Genomic DNA, 24654 nt, shown 5'->3' with positions numbered 1-24654 from the left:
GGAGAGGATGCAGGGGGAAGGATGGCCACCCTGCTTTGCCCTGAGTAGGCACTGACACAGCCATGGTGCCAGGCCAGCCCCTGCCCCTGCCCCTGCCCCCCAGCCCAGGGTCTGCTTTTCCTTACCCAGGGATGACTCGGAGGCCGAAGACGACTGGTTGACACTGAAGGCCATATCGGAATCGCTATCGTCCTGGGAGCCACTGAGGGACCCTGATGGAGATGGGATCGCAGGGCTGGATTGCAGGGTGCCTGAGACCAAAGAGACTCCATTAGGTGGGCGCTGCTCTGCTAGTCCCTGGCTCTCTGCTGCTTTGCATCTGAGCCTCTTGGTCTGTCTAATGGGATGGCAAGAGCTACCTGGCAGGGTTCTGATGGAATTACACCTGCATGGTACACAGCTGTTCTTTGCCTGCCCAGCCATCATTCCCATTTATTTCTGGGAAAACAGCCCTGGGATTTTGTTTCGCCCCACAGTCCAGGACAGGCCAATAAGAACTTCCAGCTCTTGGTTTCAATGGCAGTTTGGGGAAGGCCACGTAACCCAATGAAGGCCAGAGAGGCCTTCCTGAGAACTTGCACTCAAACTATTGGGAAAGAAGGGCTCATTCCATCGGGAGGAGAGCCTGGCACTGTAGGTCCTGTCTGAGTGCAGCCAATACAGAGGAAAGTGAGCTCTGAGATGGAAAGGGATGAAACCCTACCGACATCTGTTTAACATCTATCTCACACACCAGTTGCTGTTGTTACTATTACTACTTGTTATTATGTAAGCTGTAGGCAGCAGGCGCCTGCAGAAAGCACTATAAGCACCTCGTTTCATCCTCACGATCCCAAGATGCCTGTAATCACTCCCTTTCTGCACAGAAGGAAACTGAGGCTCAGAGAGGCTCTGATATGCCTGACATCGTCATGGCTGACCAGCTCAATGACTGGGGCAGTCATTAAATCTCTCTGTGCTTCAATTTTCTTATCTGTAGATAGGATAATGACATTGGTTTCATATCGTTATCAGGAGGATAGAATTGAATGAGGTAACATATGAAATGTTCACTGTTTCGTTATCTTTTGGACTTTACTTCTTGAACCATGAAAACGGAGCTGTGCTCTCTGGGCACCTTCTCTGACCACCACCACCCCCTGCCAAGTGGGAGAGAAGCCCCCTCTGTCCTGCAAACGCCACACCACACAGCTCTCCATTCGGTCATCTGGGTCCTGACCTCTGTCCTGCCCCAGCCTGGAGCCCATGGCCTGGCTGCTCTGTGTCTCTTCAGGGCATGAGTGAAGGCAAGAATCATCTCAATATAGGATGGTTCAAGCCTCTGTCCCATTTTCTGTGGACGGTGTTGTCCTCATTTCTTCTTGTAAGTGTAATAGTAATTGCTTTCCCCCCTACACTTAATATGCATTACATATGTGAAAAACAGTAAGTCCTATACTCATAGCAACGCAAATAAATATTCCACTAACCATTTGCAAGCTACACCAGGCCCTAGCACCAGCCGGTACTTAGGTTGATGAGGACAAAGTGTGGTCCAGAGAGCTGCTACCTGAGCATTCCTGGGTATTTGTTGGAAAGACATCATCTTGGGGCCCAGATCTAGAGAATCGGAAACTCTAGGCGGAGGTGGCTGGTTCTGATGCGCGCTCAAGTTTGGGAACCACTGGCTGGGACGCAGCGGCCGATCCAGCCCCTGTGCGGTGCCCTGTGGTTCATCCAGCTGGGCCCCGCGCACGCGCAGTCGGGGGACTCACCAAGAAGGCGCAGCTGGCCGGCGGCGCCGCCACGCACGGTGAAGAAGGCCCAGAGCGCCTGCGTGGTGTCCACGCATAGCAGCCGGCCGCGCGGGCGCCCGTTGACACCCAGGTGCACGTCGCCACCGGGCTGCAGCGTGAAGCTGAGCGCGTCGCCGCCGTTCTGCACGGGCCCGGCGCGCGCCACCACCCAGTACTCCTTGCGGTCGAGCAGCGCGTCGGGGTCGGCGGGCAGCTCGGCGGGCCGGAGCCCGCCCGGGTCGCACGACGTGATGCCGAAGGCCAGCACGCCGGGCGCCGCCATCCCCGGGCGGCCCACCTCCACGAAGAGGCTCTCCCCGGGCCGCAGCGGGCGCTCCGAGAAGACGAGCGTGCGGCCGCCATCGGGCCGCGGCGCGCAGGCCACCTTGCGGTCGGCGGACAGACTCACGTCCGGCCCGCGCGTCACGTGGAAGCGCAGATCGGCTTCGAGCAGCGCGGGGGACGACGCGGGCCGCGGGCGCTCGCGGGGCCCGCACGGGATGGCGGAGGCCACGGTGTCGGCGGGCGGCGGACCTGGGGCGCGGCTCAGCGCCAGGTGGCCCAGCTTGGCCACCACCTGGTTGTTCTCCAGCTCGTTGTTGTCGAAGTTGGCGGCGTCGAGGCTGCTGGGCGGCGGGCAGGCGCTGAAGCGGGCCTGGCTCAGACGCGCGGGCGGCAGCGTATCGGCGAACGCGCTCTCTGCGCAGGGACAGGGGAAGGGCGGGTGAGGGCGCGACCCCGGCCACCGGAGCCCCCTGCCCATCAGCAAGCTCTTCTGCCTACCCACTCGCGCCTCCAGCAGCCCGCATCCTCACCACATCCCCTTCCATTCTTTATCTAGTTCATCTGTGAATTAAGAATCACGGATGCATGGAATTGGATTAAGCATAATCCTTCGTTTCTCTGACACTTTCTTAACTTTGGGATGGGCAGATGAGGCCCTTCCTCCCTTTCCTCCCTCCTCCTTCTCTTCCCATTTCTCTTTCCCCTTTATTTCTCTACCCCTCCTCCTTTTCTTCCCTCCTTTCCTCTTTCTCCCTTGTTCCCTCCTTTCTTTTGCTCTCCCTCCCTCCTTCTTTCCTCCTCCTCTCCTTGTGAGGTTTTTATATTTTTGAAGATTTAAAGGGCATTTGAAAACCCTTTATTGTCTGTATCCCCAACTAGAACCATAAGCTCCAAGAAGAAAGGACCCATTTAAAAAGGCCCCTTTTTTGCTCTTTATTTGTGGTCTTCTTATGTGACAGGTGCTACTTAATGCTGCTCTCACGAGTTTAGTCCTCAGTCTGTGAGGTGAGTACTGTTATTGCTCGCCATTCAGCAAAGGGAGTTGAGGCACAGAGGGGTTAAAGAATATGACCAAGGTCACACGGCAACTAAGGTGCAAAGCCAGGACAAGAACCCAGGCTGTCTGGCTCCAGAGTTCGGCTCTTCAATAACATGCTGACTCTGAAAGAAGGCAGAAGGGAGCGCAGTGCCTGGATGGTGGTGTTCAAAAACTGAATGTAGGTTTCTGTAAGAGACAGACTCATTCTAAAAACAAGAAAGTAAGAGAGCTTTTTCATGAAAATTTATCTTTGAGTAATTTTTAGTGATATGAAAAGATGTTCTTGATACTACATATTATAGTTAAGTAAAAAAACAAAAGTATCATTCAGGTAATAAGACTGGTAGGTTAATAGTTGATTGTCTCCCCAGCTAGAATGTGAGTTCCTGGAGGGCAGGGTCTGCACCATTCTGTTAACCGCCATGTTCTCAAGGGCTTAGCAGAGTACCTGGCAAATAGCCCTCATTATTCTCTACACTGTTGGGTGAATAAATGAATGAATGAGGTCTCTAGCATAGAAACTCTCCCTCCTACATTATTTTGAAATAAATCCTAGAGATGCCATTTCATCTGAAATAATTTCAGTATGTCTCTCAAGATAAGGGCAGCAAACTTCTACCCGCCATGGGTTCTCACTGCCAGGATTTCAGCTTTAGTCGCTACCTCCTCTGTTAGAGCCAGGGCCACACTTACCTGCCTGCCTCCAGGATGGACCTTGAGCCTATAAACAGTGGGCTTATTTCTGGTTGCCCAACAGTGTAGGTACTCAAGGATTAGGTCATAAATTTGATTGCTGAGTGAGTGGGTGTGTGAGTGAATGAATGGAGGAACAAATGAATAAATGTGTGAATGAATGAGCAAGTGGACAACAGAGTGCAAGAATGAGCAACGGAATGGACAAAAGGACCAGTGAATAGGGGGATAACTGTGTGAAGGAGTAAGCACATGAACCTGGGCCAGACCGTGGACTCTGGACGAACCCAGCTTTACAATTCAAAGTTATTTTACGTCTCTGTGCCTCAGTTTCCTCAAACATAGAACAGGGATGGCGAGCTGTCCTGAGAAATAAATGCGTGTCAATTGCTAAGAACTATGCCCAGGAGAGTGAGCCTCTGCATTGTGCTAAAGAAATACACAGGCCTGCTCCCAGAGAGCCACTGCGTGGGTGGGAGGAAGCACCACCCCGCCCCTTTGCAGCAGGGACCCTGACCTACCGAGGAGCTGCACCTCGTCAGTGATGCCGTAGACATCGATGAGCGCCCAGAGCGGGCCGCCCACGGCCACGCCGCAGTGGAAGAGCACAGGCTCGCCGTCATTGACACTGTAGAACACGCGGCCGTGGCGGTCCGCCCAGTAAGCCAGCACGGTGTCACGCAGTGCCAGGTTCTCAGGCAGTGCTTTGGCCCAGTAGCCAGGCCGCGTGACGAGGTCTGGGCAGGCGTACTTGGGGATGTCCTGTGGGCTCATCAGCGACGGGTCATGCACGGTGAAGCCGAAGCGCAGTGCACCGCTCCAGCCCGGGCGCACGGCCACCAGGCGCAGCCGTACCTGTTCGTACAGCCGGATGGGCCGCTGCGTGAACGTGACCCCGTTGCAGAAGCTGTTGCGCCGCGTGGCCCGGCGCGAGTGGCCATCCAGCCGCACGTTCTTGCCCTTGGCCTGAGCATGGAAGCGCGGGGCTTCGCCCAGGACTGGGCGCCGCTCGGGGCCAGGCCCGCAGCACGGCCGGGTGCCCAGGAAACGGGTTGGAGGGCTCGAATCTGCAGGAAGAGAAGGGCAGGAGGGTTAGGGCCCCTCGGAACCGTGCGGCCCAGATTCGTCTTTTAATAATTATCTCCATTTTAAGTCCCATCTTAGTTAGACTGGTAATTGATAAACTTGAGAAGGTTCCAGCCACTCCAATCAGCGCAACACTACCACAGCAAAGTCACCAAACCCACTTCACAAATGAGCAAACCAAGGCTGCGTGTGTGTGGTGAAGCTCTGTTCAGAGCTATTTCACTCCCAGGTGGACCAATACCAGTAAGCTTGTCACACAGTAGCCAGGCTGGGGGCAACTGACTGCTTCAACAAATCTAATCCTTCCAAATCTTCCTCCAAGGGCTTCGTCTGGGCTGCAGTCTAGGCAAAGGCAACAGGGGCCTTGGACTCCTGGGGAGGAGTAGGGGAGGGGTCTTTAACTGCTTTTCTCTGCGCAACTGTTGTCCCAAAGCAAAGCGGAAAAGGCAATGGAAAGACCGAAAGGCCACAGAAAGAGTGTAGTCTGGAAGCCCAGCTCTAGGCCCTCCCTGATTATGGGATAGGTGGGACTTCTTGTCACTTCTCTAGCCTGGAACTTGCTTGTAAATGGGGACATTACTTAACTCACACAGCTGCTCAAGGATCATGTGGATGAAGGTTCTAGAATACTGCCTGACCCAAAGTACGTGCTTAACAGGCAACTAATAATATCCTGACACTGAGGTTCCAAGGAGACCCAAGCTAGAATTCTGTGACTTCCCATTCCCTTTCCCCACAGAAAAAGGAAGGCATTCTTTATAAGTCAGGTGGCTTTTCTAGAACACCCCTTTCAGGATTCATTTCTAAGGGAACTTTGCCCCAAAGGACCTGGAGACTCTTGGGATGCTCTCTTTGAAAGGATCAGGCTGCTGGCCATGAACCCAGGTGGCCTGGGATTGGGGCGAAGGCTCCATCCTTCCCACCCTTCCTCCTCCGTCCCAGGGGCGGCAGTTCCTAGGGGGCTCGGCAGCCTGGGGTGGCAGGGCGGGTAACTACTGCACAGCCTCTGCTGCTTGTTCACTATGTTTTCACGGCAAGTGCTCATTCATCGCAGGCAGCCCCTGGCACACAATGGTCTGTAGTCCGTGGGAGAAGAACGGCACCCCAGGGAATGACAGGCAGGCCACTGCAGGGACACTCCTCCCACGCCCACTCACGGGGGGTTCGCTGTGCTCTGGACACATCGGGGCGGGGTTCAGTTAAATTGAGGCTAATGGGAGCAAGGACAGGAAAACGAAGAGGACAGGCCATGACGAGGCAGGCGCGCATGGCTTCCCCGCCCGAGGCCCAAGGGGAAGGTCCCAGTCGCACAAGGAAGAAACCACGCGGGGAAGCTGAGAGACCTCTCCCCAAACAGACGCCACTGACCCACAGGAGACCAAATACAAGGAATAAAGCCAAGGTCCCCTATAAGAAAAGGAACTTAAGGGACATGAGACATTCATCCATTTGTTAAATATTTGGTGAGCACCTAGCGTGTGCCAGGCACCATGCCAGGCATTGGAAATACAGCAGTCTCCGAGACAGATAAGGTGCCCACTCGGTGGTGACGGATATTCCAGTCTGCCTTTGGCACGGGTGACTACAGGGCCCAGAGGGGGCCCTAGGCTCAACCAGGGGCTGAGGACAGAAGGTGATGCCTACAGAGCCAGATCTTTTTTTTTTTTTTTTCTTTTCATTTTTCTGAAGCTGGAAACAGGGAGAGACAGTCAGACAGACTCCCGCATGCGCCCGACCGGGATCCACCCGGCACGCCCACCAGGGGCGAAGCTCTGCCCACCAGGGGGCGATGCTCTGCCCATCCTGGGCGTCGCCATGTTGCGACCAGAGCCACTCTAGCGCCTGAGGCAGAGGCCACAGAGCCATCCCCAGCGCCCAGGCCATCTTTGCTCCAATGGAGCCTTGGCTGCAGGAGGGGAAGAGAGAGACAGAGAGGAAGGCGCGGCAGAGGGGTGGAGAAGCAAATGGGCGCTTCTCCTGTGTGCCCTAGCGGGGAATCGAACCCGGGTCCTCCGCACGCTAGGCCGACGCTCTACCGCTGAGCCAACCGGCCAGGGCCCCACAGAGCCAGATCTTAAGGGAGGAGAGGAAACATTTCCGGCTGAGGAAACACGAGGGGCAGAGAGGAGGAAGCTGGACTTGGTAGGGAGGGTAAATACCATGGTAGGTGTGGCAGAGGGTGTCTGAGATTGGGTAGCCACTGCCCCACAGGGGCTGAGAGACAAGATGGCCATTGACATCTCAAGGACCAGACGGGAAGGCCCTGATCGCCAGCCTGAGAGACTCAGACTGCACAGTGTTAGGGGACAGGGAGCCACGAAGGGCTTCCAGCAGAGCAGGCCAGCACTGCCTTCCAGGGAGGGGCCCCAAGGCAGGGAGGAGCAGGGACACAGAGCCAGGCTGCGGCCATCTCTAGAACCACTAGAGGGTAAGAGCAAGGGCCCACTGGAGAGCTATTACATTAGGGCGAAAACCAAACGAGTGAGGAAATGCCACCAGGTGAAAACCACCAGGTTGAAAACCACCAGGAAAGGCAGCCCAACGACTGCAGAGCCCACGTTCTCCATGCACACAGGCTGTGGCCCTGTCCAAGCCACCAGCTTCTGGGCTGCAGCCTCCTCCTGTGTCCAACAGGCCGGATTCTCTCCAAGGTCCCCAGAGCTGGCAGACACTCCGGGAAACATTAAATATGACCACAGATCAAAGCCCTTCTGAGCACCAGAGACCGCAAGCCACCCTTATATGAGTATTTGGAACTCCCCTTCCGTCACTGTTGCTTTTCCGACCTTATCTCTCAATCAGTTTCTATACTAAACAACTTGGGAATTCTAAGCAGATGTTCCTTCAGAGTGGCCTTGTGACTTAAATGAATGCTGGGGTGGGGAGAAATACTGCTTTGTTACTATAAGGGGAAGTTTCCTGCAAAACCAACTATATGTTAGGATAAAATGCAGCCAAGTAACCAGCGAAGTTTACATATTTGTTTAATCTTGATTATATGATCCAACTTCCTTCAGGGAATGAGGGATAAACACTATTTTTTTTTTTCGCCCCCTTCTGAGGCCAGAGCCCTGATGTGAGTTAAAGAAAACCAGAGTGAAAAAAGTTTCTAAGAAGATGTGTTATTTACACAAACTGAAAACGCTTAAAATAAAAAAAACAATAAGCAACCTCCCAACCCGTACACCAACATCTGCTTTCAGCTCAGAGCAGGGAGAGCGGCTCCCAGAAGGAACAGAAACACGTGCCCCGCAGAACGTCCTGGTTTGGAGATGTCAGTGGAAAACGTGGACTTCAGCGTTGAAATGACTGCAGAAAACGACACTAGCCGCACTGCAGAAAGTTTGGAAAGAACAAAAATTCCCCTGCCCTTACCCGCGTCTCCCCACTTGGACAGCCTCACCCGCACGGCATTTTCATTGTCCCTGTGAGAGCGCAGGAAGATCCCAGCAGAAGTCCTGGCACATAGTAGATGTTCACTAAACGCTCATTGCCTTCCCCATGGGGAACATCGGCTCCGACTCCTGGTGAGCCCCCCCCCACCTCCATCTCTCTCTCATGCTTTTTATTGCCCGGGTTTAAATTCTGGAATATCTTAGCTGTATGATCTTGAGGTACATGCTTAACTTCTCTGGGTCCCCCCCACCACCACCACCACCCAACCAGACCTAAACGGGTAAGAAACCAGAAAACGGGCCAGAGTCACCTCCATGCTGCAAGATTGCCAAGGGCAAAGGAGACGAATTCGTCAGACACCTGGTACATGGCACATAGTAGGTGTTCACTAAACAGTTGGTCCCCTTTTTAAACGACCTCAGTAGAGAAAAGGTTTATTCCCTGGTCAGAGATGTCTACTTGTGGGTCTGGGGAATACATCCTAGAAATGTTTCTCCCAGGGTGGGCCAGCAACCGTGGCCATGAAAGACCTCTTAGAAACCCTGGGGCTGCTTTGCCTTGATGTCCAAGGACAGAGGCCTATTTTTAAGCCATCCCAGCAGTGTCCCAAATGCACACTATGCCACCGCCCAGCTGAAACCCGCGCATGGCTCCAGCCCTGCCTTTCCTTTGCTCTGAAAAGAGCCCGAGGAAATGGCGTTGACCACCGGGAGGATGGCAGGAAGCAACAGCTCCTGCTCCTCCGGCCACCGAGCCGGTGGCTTCCAGCGTGCTGGGATTCAGCAGATGGCATTCCGGCTGAGATCTTGGGCAGATCCCGCTCCACAGGGAAAGGGGCACCGGCGGGAGCCCCGTGTACTCTGCGCCCTCCTCTCACAACTAGCCTTGGACAGAGCCCTTGCTGCGTACCAGCACGGACTCTGCGTGTTGGGTACAGTCTTCAGGACAACTCTGCACGGTAGGCATCACCTCCTCCATTTTCCAGATGAAGAAACTGAGGCTCTGAGAGGCGGCAGCGCTGGGCAGTAGCAGGGAGGCCGGGCTTGGGCCCGTATTCCACACCCACCCGTCCTCCAAGGCAGCCCTGTAAGGCTGGGGGGGCCCGGGTCACGGACCTGGAAAGCTGTCCCCCAAATGTGCCCACACTCCACGTGCACCATTTGGCGTGGGGCTTCCTGGACCCACCTAACCTCCAGCCTCAGACTGTGGACCTCCAGTGAGAAGTCTCTGATTCAAGGGACATGTGCTCAAATCCACAATTCAAACCAGCACTGCGGGTGGTCGGAAGCTGCCTGGTGTGCGCGTGCGTGCATGCGTGTGGGGGGGGGGGCGTGCGTGTTAGAGAAATGGCAAGACTGGTACCTGGGGGGGGCTCCCCACAGCCCCCCCCACCCAGAGCAGGGCAGGGATATCGGTCTCCTCAAGCATTAGAGAGCACCTCTTCCATTGGCAGGTTTGAAAGTGGGTTAGAAATGGAGTCACCAACACTCCCTCAGGGGTGTTGTGACATGCGCCCAGGGGACAGACACCAGCTTAATGGGACTTTGTTCTCTGTTTCAGAGACCGGGTCAGCCGGCACCCGGCAGGGAAAGGGGCCAGCCAGCCCACGCTGGAAACCGCCATCCTGCTCCCCCCCACCCCCCCTTTTCTTTGCAAACAAAATCCGGTCACCTCGGTGCAGCCAGTGACACTCCTGTCAACAGCCGCAAGGAGACCCAGGCAGCAGACCAGAGGTCACACGACACAGCTTGTTGGGAGAAAAGCCGGCTCCTTCAAGGCCAGAGTGGCAGCCCTCTTTGCTCAAGTGCGCTGAGTTCCCAGGGGGTGAGGTCACCCCAGCGCCCCCTCCCAGTGTGCTCAGTGGCATCGGGATTCCCAGGCCCGGCCAGACCCTCGGCTGGGCGCCTCCACTGAAGTCTCCTGATAAACAGACACAGGAAACTCCCACCTCCGAGGCGCCAGCAGCCGGGGTCAGGGCCCCGCCATGATGCGGGGTGGGGGTGGGGGGAACATGCCCTCATTCTTTCTCGAGTACATCACTTCCTCTTCTGACAGCTACGGAGCATCCACTCCGTTCCAGGGCCTGTGCGAGCTGCAGGGACACGGGTCACGACGGGTCACACACAGTCCCTGCCCCCTAGAGCAGGGGGGCAACACAGACCCCGTGACTGCACAGGCTGGGGCCAAGGGGATGCCTCTCAGAGAAGCTACGCTACAGATGGAAGAAGAAGGAGTGGCTCGGAGGATGATAAAGAACGGGAACTGTGTTTCAGGCCGAGGGAACAGCACAGGCAAAGGCCTGGAGGTAAGGATGAGCTGAGTGCACTTGGGGAACTGCAAGGAATTCAGGGCAGAACAGAGGGAAAGGGTGGAGAGGGAGGCAGGGGCTGCATCACAAAGGATCTTAGCGACAATATAGAGGAGGTTAGGGTCCTCAAGAAGGCTCCAGTGGTCATCAAAGTGTTTGGAGCAGAGAAGGAACCCTCGAGGATCCACCTCTCTGAAGAATGAACGTCAAGCCCCGGGTCTTTCCATGGAAACTGCCCCTTCCTCCCTCCCCTGCCCCTCAGAATGGCCCCGCACAGTGGTCCAGGTTTTGATCTCTGCTTCCAACAGCTGGCTCAGCCCTGCCCGTGGGCACCAGCTTCTCCTCCAGGAGCCCCTGGCAGCTCCCTGCAGATAAACTGGCAGCTTTCTCCTTCTCTTTGCGTTGAGGGCAGCCATGCCCCCAACCGGGGTGGTGCCCAGGAGCCCGGCTGCTTGTGGAGCCTCGGCCCCAGGGGAGCACCTGCTGGGCCCCTGCCTGGACTTTTTGGAACAATAGCTGGATTGCCCCCGCTCTCCAGGGCCAAGAGCGGCGCTGGAGCTGGAGAACGCTCCCTCGAGTACCCCGGTTCTCACTCCTGGAGCTGAGGGGATGTCTCCGGCCCCAGCACTGGGCAGCGTTTGCTGGCCCCAGGGGGCCAGGGAGCCCACCTCTGTGGCACTCCCAGCAGCCCATTCCCTCACCGCCGTTCCTGCCAGGTGGCGGCCAGGTGAGGAAACCGAGACCCAGAGAGGCGGTGTCCTTGCCAGCGGCCGCCCAGCCTGTGAAGGCAGCAAGCACCTGGCTCTGAATCTGGTGGTCCTGGCCTGATCAAAAAGGATGAGTCCTTCCTTTTTTTTTATGCCTCACTCCTCCTCCCCAAGTTCTCTCGCTTACCCCCTGGCCTGCAAAGAAAAAAGCGAGACTACGTACAAGTAGCTTAAGCCACCTTCTGGCTCAGGAGGTGAGCCAGGCCCTGGCTTGGTCTCGGGGAGGGGCAGGGGTGGGGGTGGCTGTCATCAATCAGCTTGTTTTGAGCAGCTCGAAGGCCTTGGTTTGGTGGAACTTTGGATGAACAATAAGCAAAGCATCTAAAAAAGGAAAGTGGATGGCTGGTTATGGGGTGGGGGTGGGGCAATGGAGCCCCAATGTGCCTCATGTCCCTAAGGTCTGAGAAAGGGACTGGGAGTGGAGCACGCTCTGAGAGGCAAGGCAGAGACTGAAACCGGTCCTCCACCCACCAGACCTCCTGCGACCCTCCCGCAGACCCACTGCGAGTGAGGGAGGGAGGCTCAGAGAGGTGGGGAGAGCTGCCCAAGGTCACAGAGCCAAGAAGTGGTGGAGTTGGCATTTGTACCCGTAACAGCTTGGCTTACAGGGCTAGGAAGAGGAGGCTATGGCTGCTTCAGGCCAAGCGCGGCATTCACCCCTGCCGGGAAGAATGAGAGCACAGCTGCCCGGCACACAGTAGGCCCTCAAGTCATGCCCAATCCTGCCTGCCACACCTGGCTCAGGGTGCCTCTTCCACTCTGCGTCCTTCTCTGAAGACCCAGCTCTCTCTTTTCTCCCTCCCCCACCCCTCGCTGGCCCTCTGCCAAATGCCTGAGCGCTCACGGGAACATCTGGGTGTGGAGTGAGGAGGCCTGCAAGAAGTCTGCACAGACTTTGGCCCCCTTACCTACGAGGTAAAGGGTCCGTGTTGGAAGTGCAAACTCTAGAGCTCCGGTTAGAATCTCCATCCATATATCCTAAAGCTCTGACGATCCGAGCAGTGGCTCACTGGTGTTTCAATACAGCTCTATGGACCCATTGAACAGATGCGGACATTAAACCCGGAGAGGAAGGGGCTGGTCCAAGGTCATGGGGCAGGTCAACAGCTAGGTCAAGATTCAACCCAGATTTGAATCTACTGTGCATGTGTGCTCTTGCCCATTCCAGGCACACCTGGGGCCTCCTGCGGGCTCAGATGCAGACCACCGCAATAAAGCAAGGTGTGTCTGAATGCAGAATTGCATCCTTAGCCAACCGCAGGCAACCTAGTAATCTACCGCAGGGCAGGAGAGGTGTGACAGACGTGGCAAGACTCCGGGATCTGATTGGCCCTCTCCCCTCATCAATCTCAGGAGCACACATGTCTCGCCTTCGGTGGCCATGTACGGACTCCTTGCCTTGTGTTGAGCTTAGACTTCTCACGGAGTCTCCTATTTATTGCTCATCACAGCCCCGTGAGAAAGGGGCTGTCATTTTCCCCATCCCGAAGCTGAGGAGATGGAGGCTCCGAGAAGGGAAGTGACTTGCCCAGGGTAACACAGCTTAGATACAGAACTGAAATTCGAAATTGAGACGGCCTCCAAACAGTGTTCTTTTCCCAAGCACCTCTCTGCGGATTCCAGCCCAAGACCTCATCAGTAATTATCCTGTGACCCTGCACAAGGCTCTGGTCCTCAGAGTCCCCATCCACGAAATGGATTCCGAGCAGTCTCTGGTCCTGGGAACAGAGCCCTTGGGTGACCTGTGTGCAGGGATGAAGTCTGCGCCATCTCCAGAGACATGGAAACCCCACTCTCCCGTCTCCTGCCCTCGAATCGCCGAACCTTGAAGGGGAGGAAAGCTCTCCTCTGGAGTGGAAAGTTACCCAGAAGACCAGGCTCTGGAGACACAGGGTATGTGTGTGCTCACCCATCTCATAAATCCATCATCCTTGAGGGAAGAGAAAAGAAAACAGGGGCCCAAGGGATATGATTGTGATATAAACAAGCCATGATGTTGAGGATGTAAACAAAACACACTTGTTAATAGCGATGGGCATCCTGCCAGTTCTAAGTACCAGACACCCCCACCCCACCATTTCCCCCAATGGCTTACTCATTAAAGAACTTTCCCCCGATGCCCTGAGGTGAGGCTGCGCCGCCCTAAGCCTGATTATAAGGAAGAAGGGGAGGAGAAGGAATGAAGGTGAGCTGGGAACTGATATCCAAGGGTGGCTGTCCTAAACCCCACTCAGAAATACCTGTCACCGGGCCTGCAGAAATGCTGAGGCCTGGAGGTTGTGGGGAGGGAACAGACCCAGGCAGGGGCAGGTGGCTTCTTTCTGTGCCTCAGTTTCTTGATCTATAAAATGGGGCTAAAATGTCCCAACAATGCAGAACTGGCAGGAGGGTTAGAGAACTTGCGAAGGGCCCCGCAGGCGTTCAGCAGACGCGCACCGGACAGCCCTCCCCATAAGACCTCAGGGTCAGGCCCTGGCCGGTTGGCTCAGCGGTAGAGCGTCGGCTTGGCATGCGGGGGGACCCGGGTTCGATTCCCGGCCAGGGCACACAGGAGAAGTGCACATTTGCTTCTCCACCCCTCCGCCGCACCTTCCTCTCTGTCTCTCTCTTCCCCTCCAGCAGCCAAGGCTCCATTGGAGCAAAGATGGCCCGGGCGCTGGGGATGGCTCCTTGGCCTCTGCCCCAGGCGCTAGAGTGGCTCTGGTCCCGGCAGAGCGACGCCCCGGAGGGGCAGAGCATCGCCCCCTGGTGGGCAGAGCATCGCCTCTGGTGGGCAGGGCATCGCCTCTGGTGGGCGTGCCGGGTGGATCCCGGTCGGGCGCATGCGGGAGTCTGTCTGACTGTCTCTCCCCGTTTCCAGCTTCAGAAAAATACAAAAAAAAAAAAAAAAAAAAAGACCTCAGGGTCAAAGGCAACTTCATGGACAGTTCATCCCACAGCCGGGCGATGCCCTCGTCGCTTCTGCAATGTCCGCGTCGAGCCCCAGCCGGGCGACACAGCAGTGCCACTCCAGCACAGGGTGCTCCCTCCCCCTACACTTCTCACTCCCAGACCCAGCCTCCACAGTTAGAAAGTCCTTCCTTTGACTAAGCTGAACTTAGCCTCCAGAGGATGCCCACACACGGGCCTCATCTGCGTCGGGGCCCACGGGGCCCTTCCCCATCATGTCTGCTCGCTGGCCTCCGGGGTCTGCAGGCAGCTCCCAGCCTCCAGGGGCCCCCAGGCCAAGCTGCTGGGGACGCAGCGCTCCCCAGAGGATGACATGGCCCTCGCTCTGCTGTCCAGAAAGACCTCAGACATCAACTGTCCCGTCTGTTCTTTTTGTTTTAAATTTATTTTAAATGCTATTCCTGGCCCTGGCCGGTTGGCTCAGCGGTAGAGCGTCGGCCTGGCGTGCGGGGGACCCGGGTTCGATTCCCCGCCAGGGCACATAGGAGAAGCGCCCATTTGCTTCTCCATCCCCCCTCCTTCCTCTCTGTCTCTCTCCTCCCCTCCCGCAGCCAAGGCTCCATTGGAGCAAAGATGGCCCGGGCGCTGGGGATGGCTCCTTGGCCTCTGCCCCAGGCGCTAGAGTGGCTCTGGTCGCGGCAGAGCGACACCCCGGAGGGGCAGAGCATCGCCCCCTGGTAGGCAAAGCATCGCCCCTGGTGGGCGTGCTGGGTGGATCCCGGTCGGGCGCATGCAGGAGTCTGTCTGACTGTCTCTCCCCATTTCCAGCTTCAGAAAAATACCAAAAAAAATAAAAATAAAAAAATAATAATAAATGCTATTCCTGCTCAATACTAAGATATCTTCCAGGACAAATGTGAAATGCCCCTGACCCCAGTGGGCCCCCACCATGACCCAGCAGTCATCCGTCCCCCACCAACATCCCTTCCTTCTAGGCGGACTACTCGAGCGGTGTGCCCTTGGGAAGTTACTTTCCCTCTCTGTGCCCCTCTCTGTTTTCTCGAGAGAGTTACGCGGGAGGAAGCATAGTAGCTGCCTCCCAGGGATCGTCCTGAGGGTTAGATGCAGGTACCTGCTTGGAACCGGGTCTAGCACAGACCGGCTGAGTGACACAACTTAGTGGGTATCATTCTTCTTTTGTGCGTGTCTCCCTCAGGAGCACAGGGCTCAGCGGGCGCAGGGGACTTATGAGCCCGGCAAATACATAATCCTAACAGGTGCCTCGTGTGAACATTTACTATCTGTCAGACGCTCCGCATGCCTGAGAGGCAACATCATTATCCCCTGTCTGCAGAAGAGGGAGTCGAAGCTTAGAGAGGGGTCAAGCTGCTTCTCTGGCTAATGAAGGGGAGAACCGAGACTCAGATGTAGAGACAGAGGCGCTCGGCCTGTCCCCCACTCCGCCGATAAGGACAGCACGGGGGGACAACGTGCTGCCCACCTGCAGGACAACAGAGGGCTCTCCCCTGGCCCGGAGCCCTTGCTGACGGACGGGTGAGTGCTGCCCGGGGCTCAGGGTGGGAAGGAGCTCCGAGCTCAGGGAGAAGGGTGTGGACGCACCTAGCGGGGGCGAGGATGGGTGGCCGACCGCGGGCCAGTCTACCAGGCAGACGCGAGAGAAGCCCACGCCCTATCCGGGCAGGAAGAGAGGGTCCACCCTTTCTCCAGGACAGGGGTCCCCGGGGCCACCTCCACCTTTTAAGCTACAGGTGAGGTGAGATGGGGGGGACAGCCCTTCCCCCCGGGGCAGCTTCGCTCTGGCCGCTGTGGACAGAAGTCATTCAGTTTCCCAGCACAGAGAAGGTGAGGAGGGGGCACCTGCAGAAGGACTGCCCGAGGGGGGCAGGACTCAGGAGGAGGGTGCGGGGCAGTGCCCCCTGGTGACAGAGGGGGAGGGGGTTTGCAGCCGGGCAGGCCTGGGGTCAAACTCTGCTCTGCCACATGCTGGCTGCCTGACCTAGGCCGATCTATCTCTGTACTCCCCTGAGCTCAGTTCCCCCATCTGGGAAATGGGAGACTACTTCTGGAAGGCCCTGATGGTTCAAACGGGATGAAATAGATCAAGGGCCAAGCAGGCGGAAGCTCTGACCACTCTGCCCCACTGCCCAGGTGAGTATTTCTACCTTCGAGGCTGCACTCAGGCCTCCTCCTTTTTCCCTCTTTGCTTTAAACTCTGAGCACACACCTGGCTTCTGGGCTTCTATTTTTAAGCCAGCATAGAACACCACTAAGTACAGAAGGCCCTTTGGTCCAAAAGAGGGCAGAGCCGACTCTCCTTGCCCCGTGGGGAGATGAAACAGTGTGTTCTGAGCGGTCCCTGCAGCCCAGACCAGGGCAAATGCTAAGTGCCTGCTGGCAAGTGCAGCACGTCATCCAGGCAGAGAGTGTGACAGCTGGGAAATCTAAGCCCTCTGACTGCGCTGGCCTGGCCTCCGACCCCACATGCCACCCCCCTTTGCAAGGGACCCCCAGAATGCCACATATAGCCTGCTCTCCCACCCCTCAGGCCTTTGCACATCTAGCCCCTCTGCCTTGAAGAGCCTTTCTTGGGTCCCTTCTCATGGTTAACCTCTCTGCTTTCTGGTCTCAGCTAGACAGTGCCTCCTCCAGGAAGCCTTCTGGCATTCTCTACGTTCTCACGGTCCCCTAAAAGTCCCCTCTCTCCCAGTAACTGCTGTAACGGCCTATCCCTGAAGTCACTCCCACTGGACCCTAAACCCAGGCTGTGACCCCAAGCCCAGCACAGAGCCCAGCCTGTAAGGCTGGTAGACAAATAAAAACTGGAAAATTCGACCTGCCAAGAAGACGCTCCTCATGAGACGTCAGTCGTCCCAGAAAGAGCTCAAGGAACCCGCGGAGACTGCTGTCAGCACACATGAAAGGGATACACCTCCCGGTCCAGCCCTCGGCTCCTGGTTCACGGTCACCTGGGCTTTCAAGGCAGGAAGTGAGGGCTCCTGCCAGCCAGCCCTGTCCAGGCACCCCAGGGGCAGGCCCAGGCCTCGTGCTGAAGACTGCCTGCTCCATGCCAGTTAATGCTCACCACTGCCCGCTGTGGGGGAGCCGCCCGCCCTCCCGGTCCACAGTGAGGAAACCGAGGCCCGGAGCGACGAACCCTGGTCAAAGTCACTCCACTGAGAAACAGCTGAGCTGAGATTTGAACCCAGACATCCTAACTCCAAGATCCATGTTCTAGACCAGGACACCAGGCCTCTGGCCGCTGCTGACCAGTGAGTGGTCTTATCCTAGCCCCTAATCACTGCGACCCAGGGAGAGAAATGCATTTCACATAGCAACACACACATAACACCCCGACGTGTGCGCATGCACACCTGAAACAAGAGTTTAGGAAGCGAAAGTACTTACTACGTGAATGCTCTCAATATTTTACTTTTTTAGTCTATTCTTTTTTTTTTTTAATTTTTTTTAATTTTTATTTATTCATTTTAGAGAGGAGAGGGAGAGACAGAGAGAGAGAGAGAGAGAGACAGAGAGAGAGAGACAGAGAGAGAGAAGGAGGGGGAGGAGCTGGAAGCATCAACTCCCATATGTGCCTTGACCAGGCAAGCCCAGGGTTTTGAACCGGCGACCTCAGCATTTCCAGGTTGACGCTTTATCCACTGTGCCACCACAGGTCAGGCCTTTTTTAGTCTATTCTACGTTGTTACAGATTTTATTAAAAAGCTGTTCGCACATGACCCCCAGTAGATAGATCAGTTGGTCTAGTGGCCGGGCCGCCTTGTGTGGGGTATTGGACAGCGACCCCTCCCTCTCCGAGGCACGGCGTTGCAGCACCTGTGCCCTCCAGCGGTCTCATCAACTGCTTGTCCCGGTCTACTAGAATAGTGGTCGGCAAACTCATGAGTCAGCAGAGCCAAACATCAACAGTACAGCGATCGAAATTTCTTCTGAGAGCCAAATGTTTTAAACTTACACAATATAGGTAGCTACATTGTTATTAACTTAATTAGGGTACTCCGAAGCTGGCCTTCGCTAAACACTCAAGGGGCCAAAGAGCCGCATGTGGCTCGCGAGCCGTGGATTGCCGACCAAGGTACTAGAACATTCTATTCCTCTTCCACCAGCAGCCAGCTCCATGAGCGCTGCCCACGGCTGGCCACCTCACTCACAGCTGAACCTCCAGTGCCTGGCACACAACAGGTGCCCCACAGATGTCGGATAAATGAATGAAGATGCACACTCAAGGAAATCCAGCATCACCCCAGCCTGGGCCTGTGGCATTTAAGTGGGGATCAGGGCGACCTTAGGGGAGACAGAGCCAAGAAGGCCTTAAAGAGATGACGTTCAAGAAGGGAGGCAGTCATCCAGTTGAACTTTCCTTCAGATGTCACCTCCTCCAGGAAGCCTTCCCCTACTCCCTTAGCCCCAGAGCTCTCTCCTTCCCTGCCGAGGAGAGAGAGAGTGGAGGGAGCAGAGGTGGGGGTGGGAAGAGGATAAACAGAGGATGGCCCTCGTTCCTTCTGGCTCCAGATTCTCCGCGGGCACCTGCTCCCCTCGTCCTACACGCTGGTCAGACCCACTCCCTGTCCCTCTGTCCCTTACTTCCCCTGATGGACAAGACCACTCCACCCCTCTAGCCCCACCCGAGCCCCAGCATCCTCATGGGCTGCCTGTCACCAAGGGGCCTTGACTCATCAGGCTCCTGACAATGTGTTGACAGCCTGGTGGGTTTCAGAGCTGCCGGAGGAAGCAATGTCACTCTGAGAGGCTCAGCTCAGGCCTCTTGGCTCAACCCGGTGGGAGGGAGGCAGAAGGGACAGGATGAGGTGGGCGAGCCCAGCCGGACCTTACACTGCGAATGGGTCCAGGAGGAGAGGTGCGGAGAGAGGAGAGTGTTCCGGGTTGGGTCACCCACACAGCCATTGCGATGGCTTATAAAGAGAATGACAAAGGCCTCTGTCTTCTCAAGAGCTGACAGGGTCCAGATCCCGGGGGGGGGAAGCATCGCCCTCCCCCCACTGCCAGGGAGCCGCAGACCTGACCCGTGGGGACCCAGCACCCCCAGGCGACAGAGCGTTTTCAGACCGTCCGTCTAGATTAGGAAGGCTGCTTCCCCTCTTACTCCAGAGAGAGTGCCTTTGTCTTTTACCTCTCCGAGCCTCTGTTTGCTGCCCTGTAAAATGGGGATAAACGGAGCCCCTCCAGAGGGTTGTTATGAGGGTTTAAAATAGACAATCAGGGCTTGGCACAGAGCAGGCTCAACACAATTCCCTAGCTCCAAAGCTCCAGGGTGCCTGGTGATTGAGCGACCACTAAAAGGTGGCTGACTTGGTCACGCACGGACCAACGTAACGTAACGACTAACCAACCCAGCGGGCGGTTTGAATTCTGCCTCTTGTCCAACCGGAATTACAGTGAGCCCCAGAAGTGTGCTGAGGGAAGGTCTGAAATGTGAGAAGAAAAAAGGAAAGAACTCTTCCTCAATCCTCCCTTCTTCTGCCCTCAGGGATTCTGCTCTCCCCTATCCTCGCTTGTTTACACTATTTTTTTTCCCTTACAAAACCCAGAATAAGGCTTTGCCACAGCCTCACTGTGTGAGTTGCAGCAAGTGCCTTAACCTCTCCGCTGCCTCAGCCTCTTGGTCGGTGATATGGAGCCAGGCACCTTGCTCTGCAGGACTGCAACTAGAAAGAGAAGAGGTCATGCACACAGCAGGAGTTCAGCCAATGCCAGTTCCTGTGCTGAGCCCTGCCCACTTCTGTTCAGAGGGCGTTTATCTGAATTGCTGATGCCCTCTGCAGAGGGCTGCCAAGGGGCGTCCCACAACCAATCATAAAGAACATTCCTTTTCTTTGGCATTTCCTCATTGTACCCAACAGTATGCCAGGTGGATTGTGGGGTGTCCATAAATGTTATCTGAGCCATGGACTGAGAGTACTGCCTGTTGGGGGAAGAATGCAGGACTTTGGAGTTAAAGAAACCTGGAATTCAGTCTTGGTTCTGACAACTGCACAAGCCGTGTGAGCTGTGGTTTCCTTACCTGCAAGACGGAGATGTTAATCCCTACCTCGCAGGGCTGTGGCCAGAATTACATGCAATCATTCAGTCATTCAACAAATATTCACTGAACATCTACTATGTACTAGCCAGAGCTCCAGGTGCTGACTATACAGCAGTGAAAAAAAATAGACAAAAATCCTCCCTCTTTAGATAAGAAACAGCTAACTATATACACTCGGCGGGGCATATGGTGACCCAGACCAAGGAGAAACACAAAGCAGGGTGGAGGGAGAGGAGAGGGCTGGGAACAGGGGCCACGGCGGATCCGCATTAGAGCACAGACCTGAAGGAAGCACGGGGGAAGCCATATGGAGGTCTGGGGGAAGAAGGTTCCAGGCAGGGGGTTCAGCAAGTGCAGGAGCCTTAAGAAGAAGCGTGCTTGGCATGCAAATGCAGCTACATATGCAGGAAGCCTGGCACAGAATCCAGGTGCTCGGCAAATGCCAGCTCTCTATTTCGAGTCCCATAGAAGAAACCCCACGCATGTGTCCTTTTCCTGAGAATGAAACACAAGGCTTTCTACAAGGCAGGGCTGAGCCAAGTGTTCTTTCAGCCTGAGATGCAGGCGCCAGAGCGCCCCTGCCAGGCCCAGCCCCAGCCTCAGGTGCTGGGCTGCGCAGCCAGCGACCCAAGATAATCAAGACCTGGCCTCTGGGCTCACGCAGCCCCCAAGGGTGAGTCCTGGAGACGGGCGGCCACAGTGCAATGTGGTCAGGGGAACAAGCAGAGACCTAAGAAGGGATCCGGGTAGCAGAGCAAAGAATGGGATTGGGTTTGGGGCGGTCAGGAAGGGCTTCCTAGAGGAGGTGACCACTCTGCTGGATTTTTAAAGTTGGACTAGACAAGAAAGGATATTCCAGGTGTGAGGAGCATCACAGACTGAGCACAGAGGTATAAAAAAATGGCACGTTGCATGTGATAAACTAATCACAGGCAGGTCGTAAAACAATAAACGGGGCTTCCTAGTCTTGGCAGCTGTCACCTGATGTGGCTCAGGAATTCCAGTTATGTCCCCTTCCTCAAACTCATGCAAGCTTCAGCCCCAGTAGAGAGCCGGAATTGTCCACACTTGGCTCCTGCAGCGGGTGAGCAACTTAACCCCAGGTTCCCAGGCCAGGGTGGCCCATTCCAGAGGCAGGGCCCAGTTGGATGGAGACTATAGAAATCTCCAGCTATATTTAGCTCACCTGGCGCTGTCTGTGCCTTTACCCACCCAAATCTGACCTACAGGTGGCAGAATGGCTTTTATGCTAGGATAGCATAAATATGTCTTGATTAAGGAACCCTAAAAAGGGGCCTGTGCCTCCACACCATGTTTTTTTTTGGCTAGGAGATGCTGCTGTATTTGCCAACATCCCTGGACATGTCCTAATTGGGTAGGTGGGTTCTTCCTCACTGGGCAATAAGCCATGTCGGTAGGAGGTGGAGGCCACCCTCCGGTAAGTGGACCTGGGTTCGAATCCCAGCTCTGCCACAAACTTGTTGGTGACGTCACCTCTCTGTGAACTGGGAGGTTTGAGTGCAGTGGCCCTAAAGGTGCCCAGAGACTAATAAAGCAGGAGTTGGTCCCCCACAAGCCAGGGAATTGGGCTGAGCTCCACCCATTTCAATCCCCTCCAGGGGAATTAACAATTACTATTTGATAACACCTAGAAGGGCAGGCTATATGGGAGTGGTAGACCAGAGATGGGGTTCTATGTCCCTCTCCTCCTAAAACTCACACTCAATTTACCCACAGCTGACTGCTTCCCCACTGAGCTGTGCTTTTGTACTTTAAACACACACATCTCTCACCTTCTGCATCAAGGGTGCTACAGATGCCCAGCCTTCAACCAAAATAAAGATCTTATTCTAAAGATCTGAGGGGTGGGAGGAGGGCTGGCAGCCAGATTGGGGTCCCAATCCAGACTCTCCCTTTGCTAGTAGTGTGACATTGGGTGAGTCACTTCTCTGAGCCTCAATTTCTTCCAATTGGAATACACCTCTTTCCCAGGAAGCTTCTTTGCATATCCGCTTTGCAATCGCGCCAGGGTATGCAAAGTGCCCAGCACAGAGCCCTCATCCATTCCTTCAACTGCCAGGTTATTTTGTAGGAAGTCCTCCATTGCCTCCCCACTCCCACCCTCTGAATCCCCTTCCTCTGGCCCAGGCAGTTCTGCGGCGGTTTTAACTAGGGGGCGATGCGCTCTGCAGCGGCGAGTCCGAGGGGCTCGAGTCCCTAGCTGGGCGGACACCAGAGGGGGGCGCAGCCGGGGTGAGCGTGGGAACATGGCCAAACCCAGGCAGTTTGTGCCGCGGGGGCGCTGGGCGGCTGTACACTGGGGTATCCCTGAGGGCACCCCTACTCTCATCAGCTGCAGTCTCTACACAACGGGCAGCTCTGGCCGTCGGAAGCCCTGGGGAGCCCGGCTCCAGTCACCCCCAGGGCGCCCCAAATCCCTCACCAGCGCCCTCAGGCAAGAACAAAGGCGAGGGGGCGCACGGCATCGCCCCAGCAGCCCCTTCGCTCCTCTGGCCAAAGCCAGGAGAACAAGAACGGGGGTCCCCAAGGTAACCAGGACGCGGTACCCGCCCTCCCGGAGCGCAAAGCCCAGCCGCCGGGCGCACGCGGATCCGGGGTCCAGGAGGCACTGGAGACTAGTTCTCTGGACGTGGTGGGCTCCAAAGAAGGGGTGGCTCTCCGGAAGTCACCCAGCGGGTCCCCCAGGGAAAGGAGAACCCTAGCGCCCGCCTCCCGGGCAGGGCTCCCCGGCGTACCTGGCAGGGTCCTGTGCACCGTGTTGCCCATCGCTGGTTCGGGGCGCGGCGGCGGCGGCGGCGCACTCGGGGCGCACGAATGCTAATTACGCGGTGGGCCAGGGACCCGGTCCGGGGTCGGGCCTCGGGGCATCGCGGCTGCACGGGCGAGCCTGCGGGCGGCAGCTGGGGCGGGAGCCGGGAGGGAGGCGGTGGTGGCAGGAGGAGAAGGCGGAGCCACCCGCCCGGGCCCGCCGGCTCCGCCCCCGCCTCCTGCCGCCTCCAACCGCGCAGGGAGGGGCGGGGCCGCGGCCGCCGCATCTTTTGAAAGTTTGCACAGGGTGGCGGGAGCAGAACCGCCGAGACTCCCGCCCTTGGCGTTCCCGCGCCCGGGGCACGAAGGCACGCAGGCAGCTGGGTGCCCTCTGGGTGCCAGGCTTGTCAGCCTGCACTCATTTAGTCCAGCGTTTTGAGAAGCCCTTCTGGGTGGCAGGCCCTCTTCCAGGCGCTGGAAGTCTTAGCCTCTGCGGAGCACTTAGGCAGGGTACGGGGTTGGGGAAAGGACAGACATATAAGCAGAGGGTCACCGCCGACGATATACTAAAGGGCTTCGGGAAGACAGCCTAGCCACGTGACGGGAGTGGGGTCACGTACCGACAATTAGGAGAAACTTGGGCGGTGTCCAAAGGTTAGGAGGAGGGACCCCATATTCACGAATTCACTTACTCACTCATGAAAATATTTATTAAGCACATCTTACGTGCCAGGTGCTTTTCTGGGCACTGCAGATACCGAGAAAGCATTCTAGTGGTGAAGACGGAAATAACAAGCAATTAAGATCACATAAAGATCAAAGCCGGAAAGAAAATAAAACAAGATAAGAGTGATAGGGCGACTTTGTTTGGGGGATTCAGGGAGAAGCTGGGGGCACGTCAGCTCCCTCTGACGGACAAGAAGGCATCAGTCATGGGAGAGCTAGGAAGGGAGAGTGTCCCCGCTGAGGGAGTCCCAGGCATTCCGCATTCATTCACGCACTTGACAAGTATTTTCTGAGCACCTCTCCTGTCTGTGCAGTAGCCCAGACCACACTCGCTGGGGAGTGAAGCCTGCTAGTCCCTGCCCTCACTGGGCCCCATTTTGCAGATCAGAACACAGGCCACCCAATTCCAAACCAGTTTTTTTTTTCCAGCTTTACTTTCCACACTCTTGTATCCCTTAAGACCTTATGAACTATGTGTCATTACCTCCACTTCAGAGAGGCAGTAACCTCAAAGAGGTGCCCAAGCTTCCCCAGCTGGTAAGGGGCAAGGCTGGCCTGGAGCTGTGGGAACAAAGGGTGGGTCTCCCGGAGAGACACCCCTACCTCTACCCCACCCCACCCCAGCTTAGTTTATCCTATGTCTTCTTCCTGGAGTGCCTCACCCAGCCCCGAAGGTTCTCATTCTTCAAGATCAGCTCAAAGCCTCCACCGCTGGGAAAGCTTCTGAATCCTCCACCGGGCCCTGACTCATCATATATGTCTGAACATAAGGTTGCCTTGTACTTGTGTTACTACCATAGATTGAGGGTGTTCTATTAATTTTTTACTTTTTAACACAA

The 24654-nt window shown here is 56.1% G+C and overlaps 1 protein-coding gene across 3 annotated transcripts in view; it reads right to left on the bottom strand.

Annotated features, from left to right (window-relative positions):
• The window catches only part of NEURL1B (neuralized E3 ubiquitin protein ligase 1B), a 292908-nt gene extending 269659 nt beyond the window's left edge, over positions 1 to 23249 (bottom strand). For 2 of the 3 annotated variants that reach the window (XR_010752020.1, XM_066388464.1), the window contains exons 1-4: positions 23077 to 23249; positions 4314 to 4859; positions 1755 to 2474; positions 126 to 251 (exon numbers count right to left, since the gene is read on the bottom strand). Coding sequence is in view for 2 of the 3 variants with exons in the window: in XM_066388464.1 (XP_066244561.1) it covers positions 126 to 251; positions 1755 to 2474; positions 4314 to 4859; positions 23077 to 23107 (1423 nt within the window). In the remaining variant the exon portion in view is untranslated. The remainder of the gene's footprint in view (positions 1 to 125; positions 252 to 1754; positions 2475 to 4313; positions 4860 to 23076) is intronic. The other variant, XM_066388465.1, reaches the window with a different exon arrangement.
• Positions 23250 to 24654: the final 1405 nt, after the last annotated feature.

Source organism: Saccopteryx leptura, chromosome 6 (assembly GCF_036850995.1).
Source record: "Saccopteryx leptura isolate mSacLep1 chromosome 6, mSacLep1_pri_phased_curated, whole genome shotgun sequence".
Lineage (NCBI taxonomy): Eukaryota > Metazoa > Chordata > Mammalia > Chiroptera > Emballonuridae > Saccopteryx > Saccopteryx leptura.
The sequence above is the reverse complement of the archived record's forward strand: the minus strand, read 5'-3'. Positions and strand labels throughout refer to the sequence as shown.